The 21,689-nt window shown below is 38.9% G+C and overlaps 1 protein-coding gene across 12 annotated transcripts in view; it reads left to right on the top strand.

Annotated features, from left to right (window-relative positions):
- PPP1R13B (protein phosphatase 1 regulatory subunit 13B) overlaps positions 1-21,689 on the top strand; it is a 103,399-nt gene that overhangs the window by 33,052 nt on the left and 48,658 nt on the right. For 11 of the 12 annotated variants that reach the window (XM_034767871.1, XM_034767880.1, XM_034767868.1 and 8 more), the window contains 2 exons: positions 11,917-12,036; positions 17,867-17,934. In XM_034767871.1, the coding sequence (XP_034623762.1) occupies positions 11,917-12,036; positions 17,867-17,934 (188 nt within the window). Of the gene's footprint in view, positions 1-11,916; positions 12,037-17,866; positions 17,935-21,689 lie in introns of those variants that run through there. The other variant, XM_034767878.1, reaches the window with a different exon arrangement.

Below are 21,689 nucleotides of genomic sequence, written 5' to 3' on the forward strand. Positions count from 1 at the left end.
GCTCTCCTCACCCTGAAGACGTGTCATGCAAGTCAACCCTCCCATCAGCTGAGTTTGTGGCTCAGAGCGCATGGCAGGAGGGGGATAAACCCAAAACCAAAGGAATCAAGGATCTCTCTGCTGCTTGGGCTTGTTGGGGGAAGTGGGCAAAGTGTTTCTAGGCACAAGCGAGAGATAATCAGCTGCTGAGCCTGGGTTATCCTTTAAGGACAAATAGAGGTTGCTGAATATAGAAGCCTGTATCACCTTTTGGGAGACTGGGCAGCAAAATGGCAAAGTAATTCATGTTGGAAAACATAATCCCAACTATACATATAAAATGACTGGGTATAAACTAGCTGTTACCACTCAAAGAGATCTTGAAGTCATTGTGGATAGTTCTCTGAAAACATGCATTCAATGTGCAGCAGCAGGCAAAGTGAACGAAATGTTGGGAATCATTAAAGGTTTAAATTAAAATAGAAAAATCGTATTGCCTCTACATAAATCCATGGTACGCCTACATCTCAAATACTGTGTACAGATCTGGTTGCCCCATCTCAAAAAAGATGTATTGGATTTGCAAAAGGTACAGAGAAGGGCAACAAAAATTAGGGGTATGGAACAGCTTCCATATGAGGAGAGATTAATAAGACTAGGACTTTTCAGCTTGGAAAAGAGATGACTAAGGGGGGGATATGATAGAGGTCTATAAAATCATGACTGGTGTGGAGAAAGTAAATAAGGAAGTGTTATTTACTCCTTCTCAGAACACAAGAATTAGGGTTCCCAAATGAAATGAATAGGCAGCAGGTTTAAAACAAACAAAAGGAAGTATTTCTTCACACAGTGCACAGTCAACCGGTGGAACTCTGGCAGACAATGTGGTGAAGGTGAAGATTATAACAAGGTTCAAAAAAGAATAAATTCATGGAGGATAGACCCATCCTAGGTAATAGCCATTTATGGACAGGGATGGTGTCTCTAGCCTCTGTTTGCCAGAAGCTGGGAATGGGTAACAGGAGATGGATCACTTGATGATTACCTGCTCTGCTCATTCCCTCTGAGGCACCTGGCATTGGCCGCTGTTGGAAGACTGGATACTGTGCTAGATGGACCTTTGGTCTGACCCAGTATGGCTATTCTTATGTTCTTAAACCCAGGACTAACTCATTCATGTCTGTTTACTTGCTTTAACCTTGTAAATAACAATCTAATTGCCTTTTCCTATTTAATCTTCATATAGTTTGCTATAGGACTGGCTACAAGAGTTGTCTTTGGTGTGAGATGTAAAGTGCAGGTTACCTGGGCCAAGTGACTTTGGGATCAGGAATAACCTGAATATTGGAGTGATTCTTGGTGTAAGGGCCATCTGCCAGAAGGAGACATTCAGCTCGGGGGGACTGTTTGACTCTGTGTTGAGGCTGTTAAATTTCACCAACCAACCGCCTCAAGTGCAGACTCAGGCACTTTAAGTTTAGAACTCTGAATCAATTTTGGGTTTGTGCCTCTGTTTTTAAGTCTCCCCAGAGGTTAGTGTACATACTCTTGTTGCCATTGCAGGGTCATGGGTATAATGGTCCTAGCTTCACTATTGCTTGCATTAAATCATCTGGCATGAAAGCACTTTTCATAAGCTTTGTTTCACTTATCAGAGATCTTAGATTATAACTCTCTGGGTATTCTGCATCATTCTGTTTTCCAGTAAAACGAAACATAAATAAGCTATTGGTTAAGTAGAAATGAAGGAAAAGGCAATTGAGACTTGTAACAGGACAGAAGGCAGAACATTTTTCACATGTTTAAGGGAGAAGGGGAACCCTTATTTACCCAGTGCATGGAATTCCCCTACTTCTGGAGACCTAGAACAACCCTATTGTATTAACAAGTAGAAAATTAGGAATGTACCCTCCACACCATCTCCCTTGAGTCACCCTAATAGGATTTTCACCCTAAGCTTTTTGTCTTTCTTACAATGATAGGATGCTCACGAACCTTGTGCCTTGGAGTTTCCTACTGTAAGTGTAGAGAATTAGATTTATGAAATTAACTCCAGCCTCTCTAATCCAGGTTTAATTCTCCTTTTAAAAAAAAAAATATAGAGAATTACTGAAGAAAAAGTTGGGGCTCTTTTGTGTATGCATTTTGTGACAGAATCCTCAGGATCCAACCTCAATCTGTGGGGATCTCTGTGCCTCCTCAACAATCCAGCATGGATCATCTCTCACAAAGCTATGCCAGTGCCAAGCAGAAAACTCCTCCTGGTGCTGTGATCACTTAGCCATCAGTATGTGGCACCCCACACCCAGCTAAATTGCATGAATGCTCCTTGAGCCACTCATGAATTATAAAGAGAGGTCCCAGCCAAACCCCTCCGTCCCCAGTTTTGCACTCCAGAAATAGTCTTACACTGCTCAAGATTCCCTTGGATAGTGCAAGCTCATTAATTAGTCACTTCTTCAAAGGAAAGTAGATGTGCCCCAGCCTTCGTAATCTGTGCTAAGATTCCCCAAGCACTTCAACCAAAAACATACTGTTTTAGGTAAAATATGAAACAGATTTATGAAGTACAAAGATTTTTAAGTGATTATAAGTAGCAGGCATAAAGCTCCGAGTTGGTTACTTAACAAATAAAAATAAATTCGCAGTCTAAATTCTCTAGCCTAAGCAAGATTTGAGTCAAGCAGTCTCTCACTCTGACAGATGGTATTGGCAGCTCAGTTTTCAACACACAGGCTGGATTCCCTTCCCAGCCTGGGCCCACTCTCCTCAGTTCAAAGTCTTTGTCTTCCAGATGATCTTCCAGGGGGGAGGAGAGAAGTCAAGTGACTGTCACTCTTTTATACTTTCTTCCATCTGCTAGGAAGAGCCTGGCTGTGACATGGGTGGGAGGGGGGTCACACGGTCCCCACTGCATATGTGCCCTCTCCAAGGAACCTTTGGGAGAGTGGATTCTTGTCTGGCATGGATACCTGTCTGGCCAGTGATAGTTGCTCCTTTGTCCCTACTGAAATGCCAGCTGTGGGTACCTCACAACATATTTCAGTAACCCACACAGTAATACTTCATAATGTCACATACAATGATAGTACATACAATTCAACAGGATATTAAGGTTCAGCAGATCAAGACTTTTAAAATGGTACCTCACAAAACATGCATTGTACAAAACCTATGACAGTGGTGAATATGGGGGATCGAGTATTATTTTGAGATACAGAGTGTCACAGCATTATAGTACAAATACAATCTTTTGAGACTTTAGCTGTGAAGGGATAACAAATCTTTACTGAGCATATGCAAACTGAGAATTTTTTTCAAAGGTTTGTAATTTGGGCTGATTTTCATAGGAAGGCACATCCCTCACCCGCAAGCCACACTGCTGCCAAATATAAAGTTCCTTCCCCAAACCATAGGCATGCAAAAGTGTCTGAATTTTGTAACATGGGAAAACAATATACTTTTTGATTAGTGTCCTTAGTAGTGCTCCATGTCAGGATGTGTACATGCCTGTGCACTCTTGTTTGGAGATTTTCATCAGCAGTGTTTCTGGATCCATGCCTGTGCCTTAAATTCCCTTGTGCTTCAATATGAGGGGACTCACCACCACTCATGTTCCTTCACAACAGGCTGCAGCCTGAGACAGACTGCTCTTTCTGCTCACTATACCTTCTAAGCAGTAAAGGAGAGTTCCTCCTGGTTCCTCCTTCATCGTTGTCCTGTTATAAGATGGACCAAGGATAAATGTACAAAGAATGGGGCGGGGGGGGAGGTAAGTGGAATTGAGAAAGCAATTTGAGAAACTAGCACAAAGAGCTTTTGTCTGGCTTCTCTATAGAAGATGGGATCTGAAGAGGAAGTTTCTGCCCAGGAGATGACTGAGAAGTGCTTTTTCTCTTCAGAGCATTTTGACTTGAGGGTAAAAAAGGTAGTTTCCACCTTAGAAATATGTTAGAGAGAGAGCGAGAAATCTACTGGGGCTCAAAAAGAAATGTTTTCTGAGAATGAACCTTTGATCCCATTAATTGATTGAGGCAAATTTGGAAATCTGGTAACTTTATTATTTATTTATTTTTAAATATTCTTATAAAGGAGCATTTTTAAAATAACCAATTAGTTATGTAAGTAGTTAAAATATATCTATAAAATGGCACATAGACCTTTGAAAGCTAAGAAACTGAAAGTTAAGCTTTCATAGTTCTTAATGATAGGTTATAGACTCATCTACCAACAATCCTTTTATATTGTATCTTTTAAAACTTTAACTTCCTTATTTCAGTGTGGTGAAGTTCAAGTAAATTTTTGATTAAGTCTCTTCTCTCTCTTCTTCCCCCCCCCCCCCCTCCTCAAGAGAGTTTCTTAACACCATTAATGACTGTTTCTTGTAGCATCTAGTCCTGGAACTCACAAGAGGAGAGGCAATTCTTGATTTAGTCCTATGCGGAGCACAGGATCTGGTCCAAGAGGTGTATATAGTTGAACTGTTTGTTAATAGCGATCATAATATAATTAAATTTAACATCCGTGGTGTGGGGAACACTAAAGAAGCCCACCCCAGTAGCATTTAAGAGGACTGCACAAAAATGAGGAAACAGAAGTTAAAAGATATAGCCACAAAAGTGAAATGCCTGCAGGCAGCATGGAAACTTTTAAAAATACCATAATTGAGGCTAAAATTAAATATATACCGTAAATTAAAAAAAATAGAGGACCAAAAAAGTGCCATCAAAGTAAAAGAAGTGGTTAGAGGCAAAAAGGCATCTTTTAAAATTGGAAGATAAATCTTACTGAGGAAAATAGAAAGGAGCCTAAACACTCTGGCAAATCAAGTGTAAAAGTATAATTAGGCAAGCCAAAAAAGAATTTGAAAAGCAACTAGCCAAAGACCCAAAAACTAACAGCAAAAAATTTAAGAACATCAGAAGCAGGAAGCCTCCTAAACAATCAGTTGGGGTCACTGGATGATCGAGCTGCTAAAGGAGCACTCAAGGAAAATAAGGCTGTTGCTGAGAAGCTAAATGAATTCTTTGCATCAGTCTTCACTGCAGAGGATGTGAGGAAGATTTCTACATCTGAACTATTCTTTTTAGGTGACAAATCTGAGGAACTGTCCAACATTGAGGTATCATTAGAGAAGGTTTTGGAACAAATTGATCAATAAGTCATCAGGACCAGATGATATTCACCCAAGAGTTCTGAAGGAACTCAAATATGAAATTGCAGAACTACTAACTGTGATATGTAACCTATCATTTAAATTAGCTTCTGTACCAGATGACTGGAGGATAGCTAATGTGATGCCAATTTTAAAAAAAGACTCCAGAGGCAATCCCAGCAATTCCAGGCTGATACGCCTAACTTCAGTACCAGGCAAACTGGTTGAATTTATATTAAAGAACAGAATTATCAGACACATAGATGAACATGATTTGCTGAGGAAGAGTCCACAGGTAATTCATGTCTCTCCAATGTATTAGAATTCTTTGAGGGGGGTCAACAAACATGGACAAGGGTGATCCAGTGGATATAGGATACTGGGACTTTTAAAAAGCCTTTGACAAGGTCGCTCACCAAAGGCTCTTAATCAAAGTAAGCAGTTATGGGATAAGAGGAAAGGTCCTTTCTTGGATCAGTAACTAATTAAAAGACAGGAAACAAAAGGTAGGAATAAATGGTTGGTTTCCAGAAATGGAGAGAGGTAAATAGTGGTGTCTCTCAGGGGTCTGTACTGGCACCAGTGCTGTTCAACATATTCAGAAATGATCTGGAAAAAGGGGTAAACAATAATGTGTCAGAATTTGCAGATGGTACAAAATTATTCAGTAAAGTTAAGTCCAAAGCAGACTGTGAAGAGTTACCAAGGGAATCTCACAAAACTGGATGACTGGGCAAGAAAATGACAGATGAAATTCAGTGTTGATAAATGCAAACTAATGCACATTGGACAACATAATCCCAACTATACATATAAAATGATGGGGGTCTAAATTAGCTGTTACAACTCAAGAAAGAGATCTTAGAGTTGTTGTGTATAATTGAGCTGCTGTTTTCAGAAAATGTGCAATGGCAGTCAAAAAAAGCTAACAGAATGTTAGGAACCATTAGGAAAGGGATAGACAAGACAGAAAATATAATGCCTCTATAGAAATCCATGGTACACTCGTATCTTGAATACTGTGTACACTTCTAGTCACCCCATCTCAAAAAAGATATATTGGAAAAGGTACAGAGAAGGGCAACAGAAATGATTAGGGGGTATAGAACAGTTTCCATACGCGAATAGATTAAAAAGACTGTCTTTTCAGCTTGGAAAAGAGATGACTAAGGGGCGATATGGTAGAGGTCTATAAAATCTTGACTGGTGGGGAGAAAGCGAATAAGGGAATGTTATTTACTCATAACACAAGAACTAGGGGTCATCCAACGAAATGAATAGGCAGCAGGCTTAAAACAAAAAAGGAAGTACTTCTTCATAAACGCACTGTCAACCTGTGAAACTGATTGCCAGGTGACATTGTAAAGGCCAAAACTATAACAGGCATATAAAAAGAATTAGATAAGCTCCTGGAGAATAGGTGCATCAATGGCTATTAGCCAGGATGGGCAGGGATGCAACACAATTCTCTGAGTGTCCCTAACCCCTGTTTGCCAGAAGCTGGGAGTGTACCACAGGGGATGGATCATTTGATTATTGCCTGTTCTGTTCATACCCTCTGAAGCACCTGGCATTGGAAATTTTCGGAAGGGCTAGATTGACCATTGGTCTGACCCAATATGGCTGTTCTTATGACCTAGTTATTGATACATGCAATTATGATGCTATCTCAGGGTATACGATTCCCACTATTCTAGTCACAGGCATTCTTTTCCATGCCTTAGGGGACACAATGATTAAAAACAAGCAAAAGCATCACAAGTATTAACCATGTATGATTTATTATTAAAGACAAGAAATCATTAAACAAAACACAAATGATAGAACACAACTGATAAACTGGTTATTTCCATTACAATCTCTTCTGTCTGCCTCTGTGTGTAGAGCCTTAACAGGGATTACACCTTTGAGAGTAGACTACATGTGGGGATGTTCTTCGTTTGGGAAATTAAGTCCAACATAAATAGTTTCCCAAAATATTGTGAATTCAGTCTCAATCTTATTAGATACTTAAAACCTTTATGTATGGGCAAAATAATTTGTTTTAGGGTAGGTGAAACCTGTCTTGTTAATAATAATAATAAGCTAGTTTGTAAATTGGGAAAAAACGATAATTGTAACTAAATCCTATGAAATCGAATAAACTATTTAAATCAGTTACTTAGAAGGAGCCATTTAAAGAGCTGTCTTGAGACAGTCTAATGAACCAATATTAAGAATCTTAAATCCAGTTAAATCCCACTGTTTCTCTGTTTACCACTGTTTAGTCCCTGTCGCCTCTTCAGGAGTATATGGTCTAACCATCCGATGATCAACAGGACAAGCTGTTAAATTTTAAGTTACAGTTGCATTTCAATATTCCAGTAAAATCATTACAAGAGTTTGTAAATCTAATCCCTTGGCAGCAGGGTCTTGGTTAACTTTCTCTCACCAATCCATATTGAAGTCTTGGGAAGGTTTTCCTTGTGTTGGTTACTTTGAGTCTTCTGTGTTTTTCTTAACTGTCTATGATAGTTTATTTGTACAGATGGACAGGATGAGTTGTGGACTCCTTGTTGTTGAAACAGAGTAGCAGAGGGGTGAGTGTGTGAGGGGCGTTCACGTCAGTTTTTTATATTTTACCTCCTACTTTCAATTCAATTATAGGAAAACAGGCATCTGTCAGTCTTATTTAGATAGAAGTTATTTGCTATCACTCCATGCCTTGGGGGGTTGGCTTAGTTGTTACCTTCAGTTTCTGAATATGCAGTCTCTTTAATGGATATACAAAATTTCTATTTGTCTTTGTACTTATGGCAGGTGATTCTCAGAACATCTTTAAAGTTAGAGTTTTAACTCTTTCTTTTATTCAGTCCATTTTCAGGGAGTGGCCGGGGGGCTCTATGTGGTGCTCCCACCACAATTGCCGGCTTTGCAGCTCCCATTGGCCAGGAACCATAGCCAAAGGGGGCGGCGGCTGTGGGCGTGGGCAGCGCGTGGAGCCTTGTGGCCCCTCCGCGTAGGAGCTGCAGGGACATGCTGGTGGGAGCCAGGGAGAGCGCCCTCTCTCTTTCCCCCCCCCCCCCCCCCCCCAGGAAAGCGCTGCCCTGCACCCAACCCGCTGCCCCAGCCCTGAGCCCCCTCCCACACACCCAAACTGCTGCTGCTGTCCCAGGGGCTGCCCAGCTCGATCAGCCCCTGAGCCAGCACCAGCCACTGCAGAAGTCACAGAGGTCACGGAATCCATTACTTCTATGACCTCTGTGACAGACACACAGCCTTACTAATTACTCTCACTGTTAATTTACACCTTATTTCCAGTCTGAATTTGTCCACTTTCAACTTCCAGCCATTGGATGGTTTTACACATTTTCTCTTGCAATTTAATAATATTTATTAATGGACTCTTCAATGCTTAAGAAATAAATAAAGTTTGAAACATTTCCAACTACATATTTTTTTCCTAGAAGCTTTTAAGGACAAAAGCAGGTATTTCTAGAGTAATAAAATTCATTCCAGCTAGGATATTTCAAAAATTGTGTGTGTGGATTTACTTAGTTTTTCGTGGAAGAGTGAAAAAAACCAATTAACACCTAGATTTATTGCTCTGAAAATACAACCCCACATTCCTTTTCACAATTAAGTCCTTTCCTAATGCTTTACATGGTTTGTTTTCTTGAGATAAGGATTATATTTGTACCAAACTGGTATTTATACTGGGAGAGGTGTCCGGTCTAGATAAGACACGTTTAGGGATAATAAACATGGGATTATGGCCAAAGAGGGCTATCTTCCTGACATCTGGCTTGTCTTTTGGTGAGAAAGAGCAGAAATCTCCTGCAGTTTCTTTAACCAGCCCAAACATTTAATAACACAACTAACTAAAATATAGACAGGTATTGTACACTTTGTCTAAATGTCTTTATTGTTCTGAATTATTCAGGTTTGAGTACTTTAAACTAAACGTTGTGTGCTTATTTCAGATTGTATGAGTAAATACCCAAAGATATTAAATTATTTAAGAAACGTTTCATGGATAACCTTTTCTCTGAGATTGAAGTTCCTTTTTACTTTCAATGGAGGGAAGTTTAAAAAGTTTAAAAAGAAAACACTCAGACTCCTACTGCTTTGAAGACAACAAGAAAGACATTAGACTTTGAAGATGATCTTTTGATAAAGATCTTTTTAATTTCGTTTTCTCTTCATTGTCAGGAAGTGTCCAGACAAAACACTAAAATGAAAATAACCTGAATCCCCTGTTTCATCAGGCTAATGTTCTCACAAGACCCATCACATCCTGGCTGCTGCATGAGATTCCAGGTGGCCTTTGGGAGTACTAGGCTGAAGAAGTAGGGAAGGGGGTGGAGGACACCATTCCTCAGGGAAGAGTGAAGTTACCTCTCTTCATTGGAAATTACTGAAACATTTCTTGTCAGTAAAATAAAAGTTAAAAACCAAATATTAACTAAAAAAAAGGTAGGGCTAGTCTACATAGGGAAGCTTATCAGCTTAAATTTATAGAATTATATTGGTATAAGATTATACTGGTAAACTTCTCACTGTTAGACACCTCTTATTTTGATTTACCTGATTTGTTTGTTTGTTTGTTTTTTGTTTAATAAATAAATTGTATCTTAAAATTGGGTTTTAAAATAGTGCCTTTTCTGATGACTTGAATGGAGTATGAGATACTTCTTTCTTAATTTATCTTATATTCCTGCCTATTAGTAGAAAAATGGCCCTCTTCATAGGTTTTCTAACTTGTGCAGTACTATTTAAATACTGATTAAAAAAATATTTCAGAATTATACTTATAATTGATTTTTAGAAATTTGGAAATAACATTAAACTTTTTGCAAGATTAATTATATGTTGCTTATTCTTCTGCTAGTAAGTTTATTTCTAAAATAAACACCTTGTGCAAAATTTTGAGAAATGGGGTGTGTGTGTGTGTGTGTGTGTGTGTGTGAGTGAGTGTGTGTGTGTGTGTGTATATGAGAGAGAGAGAGAGATTTAATTGTAATACTGCAGAAAATTTAGTCTGGATTTACTCCTGGATTTGTTGATTACTGTCATCTTGTACCAGTTTCTGCTGTATTAGTGACTATTGTGTAATCTACTGTCTTAGAGTGGTAGCACATAACTAAATTCTTAGGGGTGAATTATCATTATACATGTGTATTATACATGACTTTAGTCTGGTGGACTTCATTGGAAGTCTTATGGTTCAGACTGAGTGTGATGCTTTCATAACAGGCACAGAAAACCCAATCGGCAAAGGAGAGAAGAGTTGGAAGGTTTAACTATCTGAAAAGGGTGTAGGTGAGGGATAATTCCTGGCAAAATTTAAATGTCACTGTGCCTCAGTGGGTCACAACTGAGAATACTAAATTCAGGACAAACTGCTGAGAAATAGGGCAGACACACCCCAAAACTGGTGGTTATTCTTCCATAAGATATACCAACCCAGCAACAAAACTTCTGTCTCACCACTCTGGCTAACAAAAAGTCAGAAATATAGCCTCCTTAGGTTTTCCAGTCCTGGATTCAACATCCAGACACTAGACTTAATGATGAGTGGTTATTTAAAACCAATTTTATCAATCAAAGATTTCTTCTGATCCCAAAGGACCAGCCATATACCCAGGTCAATATATAACTCAGATCTTACCCAGTAATCTTGCTGTTGCCAATCTTTTTAAATATGTAATATCTAAAGGTTTATTTATAAGAGAAAAGAAAGAGGTGAGAGTTTAAATTGGTTAAAGGAATCAAATACATACAATAATTGCAAAGTTCTTGGATCAAGTTTCAAGTAGTGATGGCATAAACTGCTGGCTTGTTAAGTCTCTGGTTGCTTCCAAATGATTGGAAGGTCCTTAGTCCCTTGGTTAGAATGCTCCCATTAGTATAAATCCATAATCCAGAGATCATAGCAGGGAAGAGGCAAAATGGAGATGTTTCCAGGGCCTTTTATAGCTTCTCCTATGTTGAGGGAAACTCGTTGTTCCAGGCAGAGTCCTCAGCACAGTTTCTGGAAAAGTACAGGCACACAAGATGGAGTTCAGTACCACATGATGTAGTCACATGCCCTTGCATGCTTCAATGAGTCATTACCCATATTCTAGCTAAAATGTTCTCCGGAAAGTCCATCAGGTGTGGATAAGCTTCTTTCATGGTCTGTTGTGTTCATTGATGGGATGTCAATCTAGGTATTCCCTTCACAATGCGCTGGCTAGACTGGATGCAAATATCTTGTGGGCTTATCCAAGAGCAAACACATTTTAAATAGTTATACACCAAAATTCATAATTTCAGATACAAAAATGATGCATGCATACAAATAGGATAATCACATTCAGCACACCGTAACTTTTTCATTGATACCTTACATGACATACTTTGTGCAAGATTTGTTGCCTTGTATAACAGTGGTAGCAACAGTGATTTACATGGTCATGTTTTAGTCATATAATGTCACAGAAGGTGATGGAGAATTCCTGGCAAAACTTAAACGTGTGCATAGTAGGATTATAAACTTTGAAATTCATGTAGGTGGTTGTACTATCTAAAATGATGTCACTATTGTTATGTAATTAATTATTATTTTAATAGTATGTTAATATGCTGTTGCAGTTATTTTTTTCCTGTTTCTGCTTTTATTTTGAATTAGTTTTCTACATGCTGAGTTGTCAGATGACTGCTTGAAGTGCCAAAAAGGCACCCACATTTAGAAGCATTTTTTTTAATGTTACTTTGTAAGAAGTTGCTGGACTCAGAAATATAATATTCTATACTTTCAGAACGCCATATACCCTTTGATCACATGATGTATGACCATCTACAGAAGTGGGGACCCCGCAGGGAAGAAGTGAAATTTTTTCTTCGGCATGAGGAATCTCCAGCTGAAAGCAATGAACAGAGTAAGTACACTTACCTTACACCGATAATAACTGGTGCTGGAGGGGGGATGGGCAGCAGCGTGTGGCTTGGGACCCTCGCTGGTATTGGGGAGGGGCGGGGCCAGCAGGCTCCCTACCTGGCTCTGTGCCTCACACCCCAGCAGCAGCAGCAGCAGATTTTGGGTGCGGGAGGGGTCAAGGGGTTGGGGCATGGGAGGGGGTGAGGCAGGCTCTGGGCGGCGCTTATCTGGGGGGCTCTCCAGAAGCAGTGACATCCCCCTCACTCAGCTCCTAGGTGGAGGCATGGCCAGGCAGCTCTGCGTGCTGCCTCCGCCTGCAGGCACCCCTTTTCTCCCCCCTTCCCCCCGCAGCTCCCATTTCCTGGCCAATGGGAGCCGCAAAGCTGGTGCTCTGGGCAGAGGCAGAGCTCCCTGGCCACTCCTCTGCTTAGGAGCTGAGCGAGGGGGATATTGCCGCTTCCAGGGAGCCTCACAGGTAAGCGCCTCCCAGAGCCCTCCTCACCCCATCCTGTGTCCGAACCCCCCGCCCCCTCCCACACCCAAACTCTGCTGCTGCTGGGGAGGGAGGGTGAGTGGAAGCGCAGTGGCCCGAGACTGCCCCTGCAGCAGCTGGTGTGACTTGCACAGGGGCTGCCTGGACTGCCCCCGGGCCAGGCGCACCAGCCACTGCAGAAGTCACAGAGGTCACGCAACTTGACAAACTCACTGCCTTAATAACTAAAGCTCATTAATCAAATTGCTTTATAGAATTATTTACAGGAATGCATTAAAATTGTTAGCATTTGTCACAGTTCAGGGCAGCTGTACTTGTATTCCCTCTCATGGTCCAGTAAGGGCACCCACTCTTAGGCTTCTGGCTCCCCAGTCATCACCTTTCTTGGACAGAGACATATGTCACCCTCATTAGGAGGAAGGGAATCTCCAGGCTGCAAGTTCCATGCCTACACTGTGAATTCCCAGCAAATCAGACTGCCTTGCCTTCTTCTTAGAGGCTATAAACAGCACAATTGCCCTCAGTTAAGTTACCACATAGCTCTTTCTAAGCAATTTTTTCTTAAGATAAAAGCATTACAGAGAAGACATATTAAAAACAATAAAAGAATCCACATGCATGGTGATAAGGTTACCAGAGATCACCCCAACACCCACAAAGGCTCTGGCAGGTGAACAATCCTTCAGACCCCACCAAGGGGGTTTTCTGTGATCACAAGTCCATCACAACTGTTAACTCACAACAAGCACACTGGGAAGAGGTAATTCGTAAACAATGAGTTTCTTCTGCTCAGGGCCCTAGCTTCAAAAGGCTGGATTTTTGCATAACTTGAGGTGTTACATGTGCATATCCCTCCCCTTAAAGATTTCTTGGGAAACCCACTTCATTTTAAAAGTTTGCATTGTTTCAAATAGTCCTTTGACGCTCATAACACTTACCAGGGTTTACATTAGTCAGGTCTCCTCTAAGACATATAATCCCATATAATATGTAAACATTTACATTTTTAATACAATGAAGGTTTAACTTAATTCAGTAAAGTATGTTCAAGATATTGCAGGAAATCGCCATAGCGGCCACAACACTGTATTAGCCTAATATAATACATAATTATTCATACACTTTATTGATGCACATTGTATAATTTTATAAAATGTGTTGCCAAAAGGCTTATTTGACCATGGCTTTGAAAGTGTTCACCAGGAAATATTAACTTCCCCTCACTTATGTGCTGTTTGAGCATGGAATAGCATATTTAGTATAAATGCCCCTAATGCTAAATGTAAGAAATGAACAAAAAATGTATGTCCCCTTTTTTCCATAGTATGAAATTGACTGTTACATTAAAAAGGCTCCCCCGCCCATTCCTGCAGTATATAAGAATAGCGTTCGTATAGGAATTATTGACTATCCATTGATCTATTTTTCTTCTGCGATATATTTATTCTGTTAATGTGTTAAGTGTTATGTTTGGCACTCCTGACTAATTAAAAAAAACAAAAACTCATTGCCTCTGGACTTTGAACACTTCCATCTGATGTAGGAGTTTATTAGTCACAGATTAGAATTTGTTTACATTTTTAATTCTTTTGTTTTTCTACTTAAAATTTCAATGACTGAGCGTGATAACTTTTTACACCACTTTGTTAGATTGGAAATGTCTTTTAAAATTAATGTTCATTTCCTAAATGTATTATTTCAGTTTGTCACAAATGCAGAATTATTCATTTTATTCCAAAATATATCCTGGGAATTCTTTTTTGTATTATACCAGCTATTAACAGTGGTAATCTAAAACTCGAGAGAGAGAGGTCATTTAGGGGTGAGGGCAGTAAAGTGGAGAACTAGAATAACAAAAATCAGAATTCCACTGGAAAGTGACTTTATTTTATTAAAATTTGCTCTCAAAAACAAATGAAGCTAGAAAACTGCCAACATTCAGTTATTCAAGCATGCATTTAACTTGGCTTTAAAAGGAATATTATTGCTTAAAATAAATTTAGTGTATAAATTCAGCGTCCTTTTTTCTGCTAATTCACATTCAAAGACTCCTAAAAATTCATTACTTTCCTAATATTTCTCCATGTAAGCAATTACTCTAGTTCCCATAAGGATATTATGCAGCTGTGGTGGGAGGGGAGGTGTTTCCCCAAGACACAGTCTATAAGGAAGTGATTCATGTGATCAAAAAGTTTGAGAATCCCTGCCTTAAATACCTTTCCACAGTCATGAATGTCCCTCTCTGAACTATTCCCTTCAGGAGTTTCCTGGTGATAGCCAGATACCCTGTAGCCACTGGCAGGGGTGCTGGAACAATTTGTACAGTGGGGGTGCCAGTGAACCAAACTGTAAACCCTGCATATGATGGAAACCACTTCAAGTCAGGGGGTGTGGCACCAATGGCTGCTGGAGCTTCCAAGAGCGGAACAGGTGTCTATTAGTGGCAACAGGCAGCACTGCAACTTGCAATATCAGCTACACACTATAGTACCTAGTGTGGCTGATAGCTGTGGAATTATTGATCAGGCTCAGGTGTACCGGCTCCTAGTGACCAGCTGCTTCCGCTTAGGCTCTGTTTTGCTTCACTTGACTATTCACACTTCTGCAGTAGCAACCTAGCTGGAGAAGTACACTTCTTCCAATAATCCTTGAGACAATTAACTTCTGTTCTCCTGTCTTTTCTATAGAATTGTATCTTGCACAAATTTCTCACTTTCTTGTTCTCTTTTTTTATTGTACGGTTACAGGTTAGCTGCTGAAATCACATTTTCTCCATTAAAACCGATAAAGGGGATTCCTAAGCATTTCACTTTTGCTTGTTCTAATATTATTATTATTATTATAAATATATTGATCTTAATTTTTGTTCACTCTTTTGGCAGAAAATCTGATCAGAATAGTTATGGACACTAATCCACCTCCCTGTAACTTGCATGCTTTGGTGCCGGAAATGGCATAAATGAGTTTCAAATGTTTCACTCCAGAACTAGTTAGAATGCTGAATGCCTTTTCTGTCATTACAACAGAACACAGGTACCACATATCAAAAGACAGAGGAGAAGTGAGAAACAATTACACTTGCCTCTTATGAGGACAGCTTAACAGAAAAATATGTTTTGCTTTATTTCGTAAAGCAGTTTTTTTTGTTCCTTTTGATACTGATCCAGAAATGATGATGGGTATACAAGGCTTAAAGCAGTTTTTATATTAAAGGCAAGGTCCCTTGTTTTACTTCCCTGAAAGAGGGCACTGTGCTTCTCCAAGCAAATGACTTTGATCCGAGAGAGAGATTAAAATCTATTTTGCAAAATATCCCTGACAGACTCCTCTACTACTTCATCTAGCTATATTTTTAAAACAAAAATGGAGTAGCAATTTCTATCAAGAAAACCCTATCGTCTACTTGACTTTTAGAAAGAAGCTTTCTAATGAAGAGTGTAGTATTAAATCAGAAGAACCTTAAGGGATTTAATAAAATCTATTTTCTCTGATCAAACAGAGATAGATCATAGTTAATTTACAAGAAAACTTTGAGATTGTACTTGTATATGTACTCACTGTGTCATGGTCAATTAATCTGTCCTGAAGGCTATGAAGGAATCACCAATTGAGATGCCTATTGGTATGTTCAGGCTGTTTTGACTCAATTCAATTAATTTGACCATCTCTAACAAGTAACTTTTTCTTACGTCTCAGCTTAGTCTTGATTGCTTTAATTAATTCTCCCTTTGAACCTTTTTTGGTTGTTCCATATGTAAAGTTTTCTAAAGGAGGTATTTTTTGGCTCATTAGTTTTACAACAGTGGGGAGGAACCTGAAGCATAGATGATGGTTTAGATTACTAAAAGTGGCCCAGGTTTAGTCCCTACATTAACTTTTACCTTATGCACTAAGGGATATTGCTCTACATATATTTGAGTCATGATCAGACTTAAAATTGAGATACTGACCATTTGTGGTCATAGAAATTAAATCAATGTTTCTATTCTATTGATGCCATAGCCAAGTTCCAACAGACATAGTTACCCTGTCCACCAAAATTATTTCTATAGTTTCAGTGGAATAAGGGATTCCCACTACCTCTCTTGAAAACTGTAGAATATAGTAGTGCAGAAAGGCTCGTTGATTTTTGACAGTAGGTGAAGTTCAGTAGTGCATGAAGGGATGTCAGTACATACTGATTTGTATACACTGTAAAGTGCTTAACCATCCTCTGTGATTTAAAGTGCAATATAAATGTATATGTATTAAATATGTTTTAAACATGGCCTGGAGTTTTACGTACATGGAAAACATGCTTGCCCTTTCTAAATCAGGCATGCAAGTCGTCTAAATCAACCATGGTAAGATTAATCAAGCTTTATATTAAGGAACTTTGCAAGGCATCTGGGAAACGGCCTCTAATATATACATTTGCAATGTACTCAGCCAGAACTACTGTTTCATGTGGGCACAGAAATATGAGGTTCTAGCAGTCAAACTGTGACAACATGATGCTCAGTTCACTGACTTAAGTACTATAACACTATTTCGTGGATGTTTGTGGCAACAAAACTTGTTTGAGGCAGAAAAACACAGAGCCGACCATTACAGATCTTAATACAGTCAGGCCATGAAGTCAACATTTTCTACTTTTGCTGACTCTGCCACCTACAAAGAGTAACCTAATGCCAAAGGTTTGGATTCATATTGGAATTGGCAGAATTGACAGTGAAAGGAAACTTTATGTGCTCACAACCAAGAGGAATAGTTCCGTGTTAAAATGAATATTGGCAACAACTAAAGCAGTCAATCTATTCTTTTGATAAACCTGTCTTGTCAAATAGTTCATATGTAGCCTCTTTTTAATGGCATTGGAATCTTATTGTAAAAAGACAAAACAAAACAAAAAAAAAACTTGATACTGTAATAAATAGTGATGTATATGGGCTGGTTTGTAGAGGATTAGAAAGAATATTTTAAGTAACTCTTAATTTTACAAATCACTTCAGTATTGGTGTGAAAAAAGCTCAGTGCTGTTTGGCTGAGCTTCAAGTAAACTTGATTAACTACCCATTGTATTAAAAACAATAACACCTGCTCCCTCGCCTCCCAAAAGAAGAAAAACCCTTAATATATCAATTTTTTAATTGCTTTTGATTTTTTTTTTACCAAATGACAAATATAATGTAGTTATTGTAGTTTGTAAGGAAGGAAATTAAACTTACAAAAAGCTGATTTGTTAAAGAGTGATTGTAATTTGTACAGATATAGTTGTTGTTTTACAGTGAAAACCTTCTGAATTAAAAACAAACCAAAAAAACCCCCCTTGCTAATGAGATTGATACTTTATTTTTAGGTGGGCGTCAGACCCAAAATCAGAGAAATGGAATAAATATACCTGTGGAGAAACGTACAGAGAATGGGGTATGTAACAAAGATAAATACAGTGTGTTTATTTGCAAATTGCCATTATTTTAAAATTTAACACCATCTGTTAAATTCATCTCTTCTGGCTGGGAACTGGAAGAAAGATACTTAAGATTCAATATTGTATTTTTGAAAGGGAATGGGAGAGTACAGTTTAACTCTTAGAACATAGAGAATTGCTTGTCCTCCAGAAAATTTAATCTTCTCCCCAATCTCACAAAAGCAGCCCAATGTCCTGCCAACTGCTGACTGTGTCCTTTTGGTTTCCTGCCTCTCCTCCCCTGCCTGTTTGATAAAGAACCACCCAGATTACTATGAGAAAGTGGTGTCCCTCAGCACCACCTAGTCAAACATCTGTTCTCACATGAACTTCCTCTCTACTGCTGGTTCCTGATTTAGCAATCATTAGGGGCCTGTCAAAATTGAAGCATATATCATTGGATTAGGTGCCTTTTTAGACTGCGGTGAAGTAGGTTGAGTTTCCCTGCTAGCTGAGAGTTTTGACATGCTGTATTTCACAGCCACTTCTATTTATTGTTTTATGCCTTGTAACAGTGGATTGGTTTTTTGTTTGTTTTGTTTTATGCCTTTGTTTAGCTTAGTAAAACTTCAAAGTACATTTCTACTTTGAAAGGTCTCTCACACATAATTAGCATTGTGGAGATTCCCTGTTTGATTCCCTGATCCTGTATTTTCCACTCCATGCATCTGATGAAGTGGGTTCTAGCCCACGAAAGCTTATGCCCAAATAAATTTGTTAGTCTCTAAGGTGCCCCAAGAATTCCGCATTGTTTTTGCTGATACAGACTAACATGGCTACCACTCTGAAACCTGTTCCTGTTTGTTGTGTTTCAGTTATTTCCACATTTAAACTTCCTATTTTCAAGTAAAAATAAGGCTTTTCTAAGCCCCAGGCCTAAAAAACTCAAACCTGGGACCTGAAATCACTGGTACATAGGACTGGAAAGGAACTTCTGGATCGTCAAGTCCAGTCCTATATTGCCACAGGCAACCCATGTCATACAATCCCATTCATAAATTTATCAAGCTCCATCAAAATTAGTTAGGTTGTTTGCCTCCATTACTGCAATTGGAAGGTTGGTCCAGAACCTCACTCCGCTGACGGTTAGAAAAATTCTTCTAATTTCCAGCCTAAATTTATTCATAGCCAGTTTATGCCCATATGTTTTTGTGCCAACATTGTCCTTTAGCTTAAATAGGGGTGTGTGTGTGTGTGTGTACGTACACGATAACCCCCTCAGCCTTTGTTTTGCTAGGCTAAACAAGCCAGGCTCTTTTAGTCTCGTCTGATAAGACAGGCCCTCCATTCCCTAATTCTTCTACTAGCTCATCTCTGCACCTGTTCCAGTTAGAATGAATCTTTCTTGGACATGAATGACTGTAATTGTACACAATATAACATCTTAATAATGCCTTATATGATGGCATTAATACTTCCCTGTTTTTACTGGAAATCCCTCACCTTACCTTGATGCCTCACTGTGATCCTGGAATTGACTAATAGACTGCGGTCTTTCTACCCCTTGTCATTTCTGACTGATCAGCCATCATCTTATAGTAAAAATTCTTACTATTAATTCGTAAGGGTGTGACCTTGCCAGCTTCTTGCCTTCTTATGCATCTTCTACATCAAAGAAAATTCTTCAGGGCATGTTCTGCTCTCATTTATACCTATGCCATCCCATTACGTTCATTGTGGTAGTATAGATATAGTTGGTCCTGCAATTGCACCTTCTTCAACATTGTACCGAAGACACAAAAATGAATAGAATCCTGTTGTAGGCACCTAAGATGTATGTGCACTTTTAAAGATGGCCGAAAAGCCTCCATTCATTTTTTTGTTATTATTCAGGCACACAGTAGGTCTTACGATTTTAGCAGCTGTTTTGTGCATTGATGTTCTCCACAGGGACACAGTGGAAGAAAATTTTCCTCCAGCCACCAAACAGTTATTGATCATGGGGCTACAATTCCCCCTCCCTCCCCCCTGTTCTTTTGGAGGCTCCAGCTGACAGAGCCTCTGCTATGCTGCTCCATCTCCCTGCTTCAACCTCTTTGGTGATAGCACACAGAGGAAACAGCCCCATGGTGTGCAAGGGATGCATAGCTCCTATATAGCTCCCCAAATCCTGCCCTCCGTATGCAGGAACACCACACTAGTTCCACATCATCTGGTACCTCCTATGCCCCTGAAAGCAGAGAGTCACACACATAATTTTCCCTTTAATCACCATCTGTTGACAGTGTTAAAGTTGATGAAAGTATGGCTTTGTGTCCAATTTAGCATGCAGATGTTAATTTTACATTTATGACTCAGGTTCATAACATGATAAATGGTTGATTTAAGTTTTTGTAAAAAGATTTTCAGGTCAGTATTTAAAAATAATAATAATAAATAATAAATAAATAATCAAACTCCTGCTTTTAGCCACAAAGGAAGAATTTATAATGAGCTGTTTAAACTCATCTGAAACATGGCAATTTGTGTTTGAATTCAAAATTTCCCATCTATAAGCACTAAATCCCATTGACAGTAAGGGGTTAAACAGATTTAAGTTCTTGTGATGTATATATAAAAATACACATGCTAATGATAGGAATAATGCAAGTTCCGAGAAGCACAGAAAACTAATATTCTGTTTGTGACAAGTTTCAAACTGGAGGGGGAGGAGGGAAAGACGTGGTTTCAGGCTCAAGGATTTAATAGGCTTATTCTTACATAATGCATTAGGCTTATTCGTTGTTGTTGGAATGCTGAATATTGTACTGCTCTAGAATAAATACAATACAATGGAACACTGAAGAAGCTTACAAAACTTAGTTAGCAAATTTTCTATAATCAGGTATATTTTTACTGTACTCTTATTGTGTTAACATTATTGAAATATTGATTTTGCCAAATGTAATTAACTGCAGAAAGCTGAAAGTGTGACTGATGCATAGAAAGCTGTGTAGTAGGATAAAAATGTTTATCTTGGTGTTTAAATCAATACTGCTGGATGAAATCACAGTAAATCTGTTTGATAAGAATTCAGCTTGAGTAATTGTATGGTATTAGTCATGTGTGCAATTGCTTTTCTGTTCTGGGAAGCTCTCTCTGTTTGCATGATCACTACTTTAAAATCACCACTACTGATGATCAAAAGTCAGGAGGAAAACTACTGTTCGATTTTTATCAGATTATTTTCAAAAGGGAGACTTTTATATTAGTAGTAGAGCAAGTCTCCTCAAAAGGTTAAACATACATTGCTATAAAAGCAATATTTATCATCCATAAGAATGAAACAAGGTCTGTGTGAGGTAGCATTTGTTGTCAGGTTCTTCCTAGGTACCAGAGACTGAGTAGAAGTTCTCATGGCCTGGCTTTTGTTTCCAATCTTACCAACTTTTCCTCCTTGGAGGAGAGAATTGCACTGTTCTCATGACGTGACTTCTCCCCGTCCCTATGGAGAATAGATTCATACATCTAGATTTCTTCCCCTTGCCTGGAGCATGGGGAAGAGGGTAGCTTCTCAAGATCAGTTTTTCTTTCCTCTGTAAAATACCAAATTTCCAGTTTCCCCAGTGGAAAATTGTATTCCTGAATTGAACTGAAGATTAATATTTTTAATTGTATGATGAGACTTTTTGCCTTCTTGCCAACATTATGAACAACATTGGAAAACACTGCTGTTTCTGTTATTTTAGTTTGTTGATGTGGCCATTGTTATGAGAAGATGGAACAAATCAAA

This window comes from Trachemys scripta, chromosome 4 (genome assembly GCF_013100865.1).
Source record: "Trachemys scripta elegans isolate TJP31775 chromosome 4, CAS_Tse_1.0, whole genome shotgun sequence".
NCBI classification, from domain to species: Eukaryota; Metazoa; Chordata; order Testudines; family Emydidae; genus Trachemys; species Trachemys scripta.